The 12770-nt window shown below is 43.4% G+C and overlaps 1 protein-coding gene across 1 annotated transcript in view; it reads right to left on the bottom strand.

Annotated features, from left to right (window-relative positions):
* Nucleotides 1–12770, bottom strand: part of SSB (small RNA binding exonuclease protection factor La) — a 38776-nt gene that overhangs the window by 8803 nt on the left and 17203 nt on the right. The window contains exons 5-11 of the mRNA XM_078782181.1: nt 12558–12665; nt 11592–11692; nt 11310–11375; nt 9547–9583; nt 4406–4546; nt 1504–1699; nt 1283–1381 (exon numbers count right to left, since the gene is read on the bottom strand). Coding sequence (XP_078638307.1) covers nt 1283–1381; nt 1504–1699; nt 4406–4546; nt 9547–9583; nt 11310–11375; nt 11592–11692; nt 12558–12665 — 748 coding nt within the window. The remainder of the gene's footprint in view (nt 1–1282; nt 1382–1503; nt 1700–4405; nt 4547–9546; nt 9584–11309; nt 11376–11591; nt 11693–12557; nt 12666–12770) is intronic.

Raw genomic sequence — 12770 nt, 5'->3', positions numbered from 1 at the left:
TGGCCTTAAAGCGATCATTCATTCATTCACCCAAAACATATAGCACCTGCACCCCTCTTACATGCCAGAAACTCATCTATTTGTCATGTTCTCCAACATCCAAGCAAAGTTTTTTTCATCAAACAGTCCATATGGTGTGAACAGAACAAGGTGAGGGTACCATCCACAAATCCGAGAACCTTGGGACCGAAGGGTTGCCAGTTTTCAGGATAAAAAAAACCAAGAATCTAAGGATTTTGGACTGTTTTAGACAATAAAAGAAATATGTATACACTTAATTAATTGGATTATATACACGACTATAACAATTGATCCTGAAAACATAAAATGTTGAGGAGGAACAGTCAGCCAAAGACAGGGATGGTGCAAAGTGAACTAGAGCTTCCAGGGAAGCAGAACTCAACTGAACTGACTGGACAACTTCACACACCAAGTTTGATCAAAATCCATAAATATTTGTGGACGTCAGTCTTAACGTCGTTTGAGCTGAAAACAATATGGCGGCCTACGGCGGCCATTTTGTGACGGATCGGGTTGGAATGCAATAGCAACCTACCTTGTGTGGTAAGGGTTAAACATTCTAAGTTTGATCAAAAACTGTTAATATTTGTGGACGCCAGAGTGTTAACGTCGTTTTCATGACCAAAAACAAAATGGTCGCCTATGTCAGCCATTTTTCAACGGATCGGGCTGAAGTGTAATACAAACCTGGTCCTTGGGGTAAGGATGCTGCATGTCAAGTTTGATCAGAATCGGTTGATATTTGTGGACGCTGGAGTGTTAACGTCGAAAAGTTAACGGACGACAGACGACAGACGACAGAGGGTTCAGTATGTGATGAACTCAACTGGACAGTAGTCCAGTTGAGTTAGCAAGTGCCATCCCGAACGAATGCTCAAATGATATGTCGTACAAGTAAAAGTACTCGTACCCAGGAAAATATTAAGTTCGTCAATCAATTTTAATTATTTAATGGACTGTTAAAAGGTTAATGGTGTTGCACTCTTGGTTTTACTCAGAGTCAAAGCTGGCTACTTAAAAGTGAATGTTGAGCTTTGCCTGTGTGCGCAGCTTTTCAAACAGCGCAGGAAGCAGCAGCCATAGAAGGGAAACAGACACCACGATTCGCAATATATACATATACATTAATTGCACAATCAAATTGTGTATTGCACCCACATGTTGTACGCCCTTGAACACCACTGTCTTTCTCTCAAAGTGCAGGTTAAAACTTTAATTTACTATATTATACAGTACTGTTAAACATGCCAAGTGTACAAACCTCCATCATCTTCAAACTTTGTCTTTTTCCCTTTAAATTGGTTTTGATTCCCCTTTCTTCCGCCTTCAAACTTCCTCCCACCTTTTCCACCACGTCGCCCTAAGGTGCCGCACCACGTAGGTTGCACAACAAACAAGGTAGTGAGCCCGTAAGCCTTGCATCACCTCCTCTCTCAGTATACAATGAGCAATGTTACATAATCCTCAGGCCTCTTGTCTCACCTCCTCGGTTCCAACTGCGCACTTTGTTCCACATGTCCTGCTGCTCAGTGAGAAGCTCCTGCCATATGTTTTGTGCAACTTCACCTTCCAACAGCTCCCACACCACAGTGCAACCTTTTAGCTGCAACTCTCCACCGTTGACCTCAGTTGCCTCTTTCAAAATCTGCTTAGCGCCAGACTCAAATCGGATAACGCCCTGCAACGCAAAGAAAAAAAGAAGAAAAAAGGAAAAGGTACAAAGTTGATTATGCCCATTTGAAAAAATACTGCACATATCTCACTCAATCACCTCCCAGTCCCCACTAACCTTATAAAAATGCACAATATTTTTATGGAGTCTCCATTACACACGGCTTGGGCTCCATCCAAGTCTGGCATTGAGCACACGTTAGGCAAGCAAATTTGCTCAAAATCTTTAAATTAGCGTTTTGAGTACACCTTGGTTTTCCTTTTTGTAGGGATTTAAAATGGGGGGATTAAAAGAAGGGCAGAGGGATGGCAGGCATGCGAGAGTGAGAGGGATGGCAGGCATGCGAGAGTGAGAGGGATGGCAGGCATGCGAGAGGGAGACGGTGGGCGAGAGGGAGACGGCGGGCGAGAGGGAGACGGCGGGCGAGAGGGAGACGGCGGGCGAGAGGGAGACGGCGGGCGAGAGGGAGACGGCGGGCGAGAGGGAGACGGTGGGCGAGAGGGAGACGGCGGGCGAGAGGGAGACGTACGGCGGGCGAGAGGAAGAGGTAAGGTGGGCGAGAGGGAGAGGTAAGGTGGGCGAGAGGGAGAGGTACGGCGGGCGAGAGGGAGAGGTACGGCGGGCGAGAGGGAGAGGTACGGCGGGCGAGAGGGAGAGGTACGGCGGGCGAGAGGGAGAGGTACGGCGGGCGAGAGGGAGAGGTACGGCGGGCGAGAGGGAGAGGTACGGCGGGCGAGAGGGAGAGGTACGGCGGGCGAGAGGGAGAGGTACGGCGGGCGAGAGGGAGAGGTACGGCGGGCAAGAGGGAGAGGTACGGCGGGCGAGAGGGAGAGGTACGGCGGGCGAGAGGGAGAGGTACGGCGGGCAAGAGGGAGGGACGGTGGGCGAGAGAGAGAGAGAGAGAGAGAGAGGGGGGACGGCAGGCGAGAGGGAGGGATGGCAGGCGGGCGAAAGGGAGAGTGGGACGACGGGTGAGAGATGGGGACGGCAGGCGAGGGGACGGCAGGCGAGAGGGACAGAAATGAAAAGGCAGGAGGGGTGAGGGGGTTGAAGTCTTGATGGCAAAGTTTGTCCAAAGGGTGATGGTGGAGGCCCATACTGCTGTCGGCACATTTGAGATGGGGCTGAGCATTTCTATGGCTAATAATAAATCTGGGAATGGTTACTCGTCTCTGCCAAGCTAATTATAATCAATCATCTATGCCAAGTAGCCATAGGAATCCAACAAACGTCAGTGAGGGAAATGCTTACTCGGTTTTACCCAATACACCAAAAAGGATATGAGAAAATCCACCCCTTATTGCAGACATAACCAGAAAGGGCAATCAAAATTTTGCAGACCCTCGCCAAAACTTGTTTTGAATAGTTTTATAGTACAGTGCATTCAGAAAGTATTCAGACCCCTTCACTTTTTTCACATTTTGTTATGTTGCAGCCTTATCCTGAAATCGTGTAAATTCATTTTTTCCCTCATCAATCTACACTCAATACCCCATAATGACAAAGAGAAAACAAGGATTTTAGAAAGTTTTGCAAATTTATTAAAAAGACAACAGAAATATCACATTTACATAAGTATTCAGACCCTTTGCTATGACACTTGAAATTTAGCTCAGGTGCCTCCCATTTCTCTTGATCATCTTTGAGATGTTTCTACACCTTGATTGGAGTCCACCTGTGGTAAATTCAATTGATTGGACATGATTTGGAAAGGCACACACCTGTCTATATAAGGTCTCACAGCTGACAATGCATATCAGAGAAAAACCCAGGCCATGAGGTCGAAGGAACTGTCTGCAGAGCCCAGAGACAGGATTGTGTCGAGGCACAGATTTGGGGAAGCCCACAAAAAAATTTCTGCTGCATTGATGGTTCCCAAGAGCACAGTGGCCTCCATAATTCTTAAATGGAAAAAGTTTGGAACAACCAGGACTCTTCCTGGAGCTGGCCACCCGGCCAAACTGAGCAATCGGGGGAGAAGGGCCTTGGTAAGAGAGGTGACCAAGAACCAGATGGTCACTCTGGCTGAGCTCCAGAGATCCTGTGTGGAGATGGGAGAAACTTCCAGAAGGACAACCATCACTGCAACACTCCACCGATCTGGGATTTATGGCAGAGTGGCCAGACGGAAGCCTCTCCTCAGTGAAAGACACATGAAAGCCCGCTTGGAGTTTGCAAAAAAGCACCTAAAGGACTCTCAGACTGTGAGAAACAAGATTCTGTGGTCTGATGAAACCAAGATTGAACGGTTTGGTACCAAAAATTGATACCAAAATATATATTTTTATTTCAACGATTTTCTGGAAGAAATAGTGCATTATTTGAAAAAAGTTCAAGGGTGCCAATATTTTTGGCCAGTAATTGCCACTCTCTTACCGTCAATGCTTCCAGGGCACTCGCTGCCAACAATAAGAGGACCAACAGCCTGAACACGAGAGGGTCTTCCCTCTCAGATGGCAGGGCACTGGTATGGTTTTCCAGAGGACCTGGGTTTGATTCCTGGTCTGGGCTTGTAATTTTCCCACATATATCAATTTAATCTTGACAAAAGTTCACGTCAAATCTGAAGCACCCTTGAAATTAACAAAACCAATTTGCCAGAAAGTTTGAATATAAAATTGAGAAAAACTGATTTGCAGTACATTTTGCAATAAAATTCTAAATTTCGTTATGGAATAAAAAATATTCTCCCACGTAAAGCACAAACATCACCTCAACCGCTCCACGGGTAAAGCTAATCCATTGGATATCACCATGCTCTCCAAACAAATCATGCAGGTCTTCCCTGGTCGTCTCAGCATCCAGCTCCCCAGAGAACTTCAGCAGACAGTTCTCTTGGAACTCCACTTTACACTGCAACAACAAAGGCAGAAATCTATATACACACACAAGTTGGGTCACCAGATCAAGAATGGGTTTCGACTTTAGAAAAGCATTAAGAAAATAGTGATAAGCGAAGATCAAGCCATAAATAAGCTCTGTTGTTGGTCTAGGCTGAGACGCTAGTCTTGACCAACTAAACATGCTTGCACAGTTCAACAAGCTCCACCCCTCTCCCAGTTGAAAAAGCGATGTGAAACAATCCGAACCAAAGTAAGATGAGAGGCAGGTATAATTCATGTCACATCGATGAGATGTCATTGAAGAAATCATTATTTCATGTTTTACATCAATTTAATCAAGAATTTAACATTTTCTCCTCTCCTTGTTTCAATATATCAACAGAAAGACGAAGGTGATGGCAAGTGGTAAAGCATGTGGTGAGGTGGAAAGAACTGGGAAGTGGCCGTGTGCTGTGTGCAGGAAGGGTGTCGGAGTGAACTCCATTCAATGTACAATGTGCGCTGAGTGGGTTCATCAAAAATGTAGTGGTTTGAGAGGGTCATTAACCAGTGTGGCAGCTACATTCAAGTGTAAGGTGTGCACAGAGGGAGCTGCAGATGGAGGAAATGTTGAGTTGGATCTTGGAGACGGCGTGAAGCTGGAAGGTGTGAAAACATTTTGCTACCTCGGAGAAGGTAGATCAGACTCGGCAACGGTTGCTAGAGTGAGATGTGCATGGAAGACGTTTCGGGAATTGAGTGGCGTGCTGACGAGGAGGGGAGTGTCGTTGAAGCTGAAGGTGTATGCTGCGGCCCGCAAGGCTAACCCCCGCTCTAGCAGGGGAAATGGCCTTAAAATGCCTGTTGTTGTTTCAATATATACGGCACATGTATTTATGACTTTGCCAATGTATTACTTGATCTTTGCGAACAACAGTAGTAAGGAATAACAAGGAAATCAGACACAGGAGGAGGCCATGCGACCCATCATGCCTGAGCCATACCGACACCAGATTTTTTTTAAATCCGGCAATTCCTCAAAACAACTTAATTTCACTGGAGGGATAAGGAGGAGGAGTGGGGATGACAAAAGTGTGGCAGGCTCAGGGATATCACATGGGTGTTAAAAATAAAAATGGCAATTTTTTTTGGAAGGGAAGAATATATTACAAAGAATGGGCCGCGAGGCAATACCAAGAGTCGGGCCCACTTCATTTTTTTTTTAACAAAACAGATTTTCGTATTTTCGTCATCAGAAACACATACCATGCGGGAAATTTGGGTGTATTCAATTACTCGTACATGTGGATTCGTTTAACTCATTTCATCCGGATGGGATTTGGCCACACGCCTGTGTTCATTTACATCATCACCATGATCATCATGTAAATTGTTCCCACGGTAGTTTATCTTCCGAGGTAAGATGTTACTGCCCATGCCAATGGCATGCCGGTGAATCGCTGCGAGTGGCTTAGAGTGAGACACAAAATAGTTTCCCCTGGTGTTTTTTTCGTCACAATCATTATACGAAACCAAAAAACTGAAGCAATAATTACGGGCCTACCCGGCCGGGCCCCGGGGGGTTGCCCTCCTCCCCCCCCCCCCCGGGAACCCTCCCCAGCGCCCCTGCCGACCATAAACTACCCCTTGACAAGACCCCCTCACAGACATCACAGATTACACAATCACCTATCCATATTGATCACATACAAATCTAAACCAATATCACTGTACTCCTCAACAATGCTTCTAGGTGTCCTATCTAGTTCCAATTTAAACCCATCTCCTGTTTCTGCTGCCATTAACTTTCCAAGGAGACAATTCCATGCATCAACTACTCTGAGTGAAAGACTCTGAGTGCCTTGCTACCATCTTAACTCTCGTTTTTACTCTCAGGCTATGGCCCCAAGCCCAATCACAGTGTATTGTGCTGAAGAACTTCTGCACTCATTCTGTCTATACCCTTCATTATATTAAACATCCCTATCATATCCCCTCGTAACTGCCTCCTTTCTCATCTATAAAGTCCTGTCTCCTTTAGCTGCTCCTCATAGCTGAGTCTAGCTATGCCTGGGAACAATTGAGTTGCCCTGTGCTGAATCCTCTCCATGGCAGCGATGTCCTTCCTGAGTGAGCTGTCATTAACAAAATTAAACAACATATTCCAGATGAGGCCACACTTATTTCCTAAACAGTGTTAAAACCACATATTTTGATTTATATTTTATCCCCCCACGAATAAAACCAAAATCCGTTAGCTTTATCTATAGCTGCCTGGCATTGTCCAGTCTGCTTACCTTCTCCCTCTCCTTCTCCTTCGCCACCCCCCCCCCCCCCCCAATGTCTATCACCACCCACAGATCCTTCGCCTGTGACAATCCAAGACTTTTCCTTGCATTAGGCAATCTCTATTTTCATGTTTCTGGATCTAAACGGATGGCCACTCCAACTATTCCAAGTGCTGTGCTGCGCAAAAGGTGCCACCAAGTACCATCACCAACCGGTCGACCCTTTGACCCTACAATTGGGCGTTCAAACACTGCAGCCAAAACTCTAAGAAGCCCTGCAGCCAAATAAAGAGTCCATTGGCTTGCACAAATGAAGAACTTGCACACATGGCTCTAATGGAACAAAAGCTCCATTTGGCAGGACATGCTCCTCTATTTGCACGGTTCAACCTCGCTCTCCAAAAAGCTCTACACCAACTCTTGTTCGCTGATCTTGGTCTCTCTTGGCTCCAACTGTTTAATGAATTATTTTCACCATATTCTCATAATGGCTTGTTGAAAATTTGATGACAAAAGCTGATACTCACTGTAACTTTGTTTGCCCTTTAACCCAATTATGAATTGGTGTTCTCTGTATTCTCATAATAAAGGTTTCTTGAAAATTTCACAAAAGCTCAAATGGTAAAAAGGTTATGCGACTCGTGCGCATGCATGTACACGCAACCCCGCATCCCGCTACACAGTGCACGGGTTAATTATAATAAACTATAATGGAGAATCCTAAATGACATCAAAGATTATAACTTTCATAAGCAAAGTCACAAATGCTCTCAACAGCATCAACGAGTCATCATTCAAGCCAAATACGTGATACGTGACATGTGATAAGCCTGATAACAAACCAGTGGCATTTTCATAAACATGAAATTTCCCACTTTTGCAACATTCCTTTGAGGGTAGATTTACAACAGAGTACATATTTACTCCCGCCAGGGAGTAATGCATTCGATCGTGTCCGTGCGTGTGTGTGTGTGTGTGTGTGTGTGTGTGTGTGTGTGTGTGTGTGTGTGTGTGTGTGTGTGTGTGTGTTTGTGTGTGTGTGTGTGTGTGCGCGCTCGCGCATGTGTTCGTGTGTTTGTGAACAAGATATCTGGAAAGGTTCTGAACGGATTTGGATGAAAGTTGGTGGGATGATTGCCCTTAGGATAAGGAAGAATTGATTAGTTTTTGGTGAAGCTCAGGATATTATTCCAGATCCAGGAAAAAAAATTGGGAATTTTTTTTTCTGTTTTCCTTTAAAAACCATTTTCTCTGCAATAATTGGAGCGATTGAGAGATTTCCACCACAGGAGGGACTCGGTCTGTAGAATATTTTATGGTAATTATGACATCACAGGTCACGTGGTTCGGCCGCCATATTGTTTTGAGTGAAAAACACTAAAATCCAATTTTCGCCAAAACGCCTGAACAGATCGAGGCCAAACTTTGCAGGCAGAATCGCATACCCATGACGAACAAAAAAGTCAACGAGCATGACGACATGCATCACATGGTTTCAGAGTTATGACGTTTTTGAGCACAAACATTTAAAACCTAGCTCCTCCCTCATTTGTGACCCAATTGAGGGGAAGCTTCACAGATCTGTTCAGCATATCAGTCTACTAAAATGTCCTTTTGGAATTTGCGATCGGTCACGTGGTTTGGCAGATATCGTTAATTAAACGCAAATAATAAAAACATTTATATCTCTTGAACCACTTCATCGATCGCCGTGAAACTTCATACTGTAGTCGAAGTCATGAAGAGTAACAAGTGTGCAAAATTTGAAGAACATTGGATGTACGGTCTGGAAGCTAGAAGTTGTTATTGCGTGAAGAAGAAGTCTTCGACTGTGGACGATTAATATATTTATCACATGTACAGACTTGCAGGCATCGTTTGACACAATCTCCCGGGTTAATTTGAACCTCAAATAAAATTATAATTCCAGATTTGTCAATGGCTGAGGTATATTAACAAACGAATAAAACAGATTTGGCAAAATTCCAACTTTAAAAAAAAAGATCGCATCGCAAAGATCGCAAAGATCCCAGGGTTGTGAGAGGCTGAAGAAGAAACCTCGCATGGGCTTCCCAGACCAAATAAATAATTCTGGTTCTGGCTCTGCGATTTTCAGGTTTATTACTCCCGCCAGGGAGTAATGCATTCGATCGTGTCCGTCCGTGTGTGTGTGTGTGTGTGTGTGTGTGTTCGGATGTTCGTGTGTTTGTGAACAAGATATCTGGAAAAGTTCTGAACGGATTTGGATGAATGTTGGTGGGATGATTGCCCTTGGGATAAGGAAGAATTGATTAGTTTTTGGTGAAGCTCAGGATATTATTCTGGTTCCAGGATTTTTTTTGGGAATTTTTTTGGGAAATATTTTTTCTGTTTTACTGCATTAAAGCTTTTATTCTTATTCTTAAATGATGTTTTTCTCCTCCAATTCCGAGATCAAAATAAATTCTCTGACAGTTAGGGCCTACTTTATTTTTCATTTATTGTTTTGGGGAGAGGGGATGTTAAACAAAACATATTATTCCAACTAAACCCACGGCGGGAGTATGCGCTATACTGAGTGGCGTTCTAGTTATCAATTGCATTTTTTACCAATTCTGATAAACTATTTGCTGGACATCAATGTGCAAGCTTAGCTGCTTATACTCCCTGAAATCGCAATTTATAGTATCTATGTACATGTAGTTTATCTGAAATGAGATCAAAGTTGCTAATGAACATCTATAGGCACAACATTTGAACTCACAAAATCGCTTTGATTATTCTTTACACCTTCAGCTTCCCTAGAAAGCAGGAAAAAAAAAAATAACATCATTAGATGATGAAGCAGCTGGGTCATGCAAACTCATCTCATGGGCCACACGTAACCATCTTGACTTTTGAACTTTATTCTAAATCAATCTTTATGGATAAAATAATCCTAATAACCAAGAGTTTGGGTAAGGGGCAATGGGAGAAGTGGGGGGGGGGGGGGGCGGAGGCCGGAGGGGGGGGGGGGAAGGGTGCAGGCATATACATTTTGACATTTTGTAGGCATATATATTGCGATCCTGGGTTCGAATCCCGGTCGATCGCTGAATTAACGCCAGGGGGGTTGACTCAGCCTGTCATCCTTCCGAGGTCGGCTAATTGAGTACCAGTTCACTGGTAATTCCCTGTTTGTCGTAAAAGGCGACAAAAAGGGTTGGCGGCAGGAAGGGCATCCAGCCATAAAACATTGCTTCAAAAAGGGGACCGAAAAACAACAACAACCACGGTCCCCGAAAAAGGCCAACCCCCGCTTTGCGGGGAAAAATGGCCTCTAAAGGTTGTTTTTTTTTTGTTTTTTTTATATTGCTTATATATGAAATCGTTTGTAATTAGTGGTTTGAAGAAAATAAAGGAAAGAGAAAGAATGTAAAGATATGGAGTGAAAGTGAGTAAAAATGAGTATATGGTGCATGTGAGAAATAAATTAAAGCTCGCCCGGTTGAGCTCAGTTTGCGTGAGATATAGAGCGAGACTGACAATCCTGACAGAGCGTGGAGGATGGTTCCGGACACCACATTAACGCTCGTAAGCCAGGATGGCAGTACCACCCTGGGAGGTTTATGTCGACAATTTATTACCTAAAAAGCTCATTCTTCATGTGATGACGGTACTCTTTTTGTCCCTCACCTCCCTCGTATGTGGAACTGCCTTCCAGGTGCTGTGCTATCCTAATCTTTAAGTATTTGATGCACTGCCATAAACATCACCCTTACCCCACTCTCCAATAAAAAAACAAAAAGTCACAATGTGTATTACCCTCATCAATGCTTCCTAACATTTAGCCTGGTGTTGGCTTAGCGGTTAGGGTGCCGGCTTGGGATCCAAGGATCCTGGGTTCGAATCCCAATCGATCGCTGAATTAACGCCAGGGGGGTTGACTCAGCCTGTCATCCTTCCGAGGTCGGCAAATTGAGTACCAGCTTGCTGGGATGAATGATCCCGGTGTGTACCCCGATTTAGAATAAGTACACCGTATCCCTGCGCATCGTAAGAGGCGACCAAGGGTTGGCGTCAGGAAGGGCATCCGGCCATAAAAACTGCCTCAAACAGGGAACCTTGATTGTCATGGGGCCCACAAGGCTAACCCCCGCTCTAGCTGGGAAAATGGCCTTAAAACGATTATTCATATTCATTCATTCAATGCTTCCTAACATTATTCATTCCCGTATTGCACCAAAGAACTGTGCCAATGCCCTACTATCAGTGCATATACCCTCAGTCACCTTGCTCTTCCATAAGACCCAATTCTGGAGAAAAACAAAATAAAACTAAAAATCAGGTCCCAAAAAGTAAAAATATGTTGCCAAAGCTTGGATGATTTTAGCAAAAAAAATTGTTTTGAGTACCTCAGAAGGACTCACTTTTGAGACTATTTAGCCCTTGCAGCATTAAGATTTGTACTTTGCATGTGCAATATGTTATTATATACAATGATGATAAAGAGAAAATGTCACCATAAATACATGTAAAAAAACATACTGTTTGAGCTTCTCCTCAGCCCTCCACTGCCTCCTTTGTTCATTCTTCTTTGCATAATACTGTTCTCTAAAAATAAAATAAAAAATAAAAAAAATTATATATATTTCCTATGACAGCAGAGTTTGAAGAATCAGGAAAACAGTTTGACAAATTAAACCAGGAAATATTCAACATTGTGTTTTGAACACAAAATTCTACCTGCTGATCTGAAAATCAATAAACCCCAATAGCAAAACATGGCTCTTTGGAAGTTTAATCGAGCAAACTCATAAAAAGGCTTACTTTTTGCAGGCAATTATGTCTGCATCTTTGTATTTGTGATCAGGCATCGCCACAAATTTATCGGCATTTTCTACGGTGTCAAAGATTGCAAACACAGAACCCTGCAACACACAGAATTCAAAATATGAAACATTAGAATTACACCAAAATCTTAACGGGAAATCCAAACACAATTTTTTTTTCTGAAAACCAAAATCATTAATCACTGTCTAATTTGAAGGGTACTTTTTTGAATTTATTTTGTCAATTAGAAAATGTCAAAAAATAGTCCTCGTGTGTCGATTTTCCATTTTGACAGTGACGTCACACCATTAACTAACCATGTTGATCCAAATGGCGGATTTACATAGAAAAATAGTGTACATTATTCGGAGCCTGATTCCTCAGTCATTAGCAACTCTTCTGAAGTTTCTCAGGATGTTGAAACTGATCAGTGGGATTTTGAAGAAACTAGTGAAGCCAAAATTAGTGATGGAAACGCTTTTGTGTATATTATAGATCCGTATCATACTTATGAAGCACGTGGCTGAGGGTTAGCATCTCTTCTCGCAAGGGGACGGCATGACTAACAACCCTAACAACTCAGGTTGGAGCAGGAACTTGGAGTTTGGCCAGGGTGCTGTGATAGCTCACCTCCTCTTCACAAAGGAGAACACGGGATTTTTAACGTGCAATACAATAACTAATGCTGGTAGACGGGGCGCCCAGTTTAAGGTCAATCTGATGGACGGAGCACATTGATGCTTCACCCTGTCTGTGAAGCATCAGAAAAAATATATATATATATATTCCAATACAATATACATTGTGGCAGATATAAGTACTCAATGAGATTATGAACCTGGAACAAAAAAATTATCTTTAAGAAACTTATCTTGTCCAGAGTTATTTTTCAACAGTATCCAGGTTACAATTGGATATCGTTGAATCACATGTCAACATAGTGTCGTCTATCCAACAACTTACTCTGAACGTCTTTTGACATGTCCGACGCATGTGAACAACCTCAACAGAGCTCTTTTCGTCAATCCACTCTTTAACCTCATCTAGAGTGGCGTCTTCAGGAAACCCTTTCTGCAATCAAGGGGGATGGGAGAGGATAGAATAGAAACCTCAAATGTTGCAATGATGTTAACAAAGCCAAAATTTCTCGAAAATAAGTTTTCTCCAGAATAATTG

This window comes from Myxine glutinosa, chromosome 7, assembly GCF_964187855.1.
Source record: "Myxine glutinosa chromosome 7, kmMyxGlut1.1, whole genome shotgun sequence".
Taxonomy (NCBI): domain Eukaryota; kingdom Metazoa; phylum Chordata; class Myxini; order Myxiniformes; family Myxinidae; genus Myxine; species Myxine glutinosa.
Note: the sequence above shows the minus strand (reverse complement) of the source record. Positions and strands in the feature narration are given on the sequence as shown.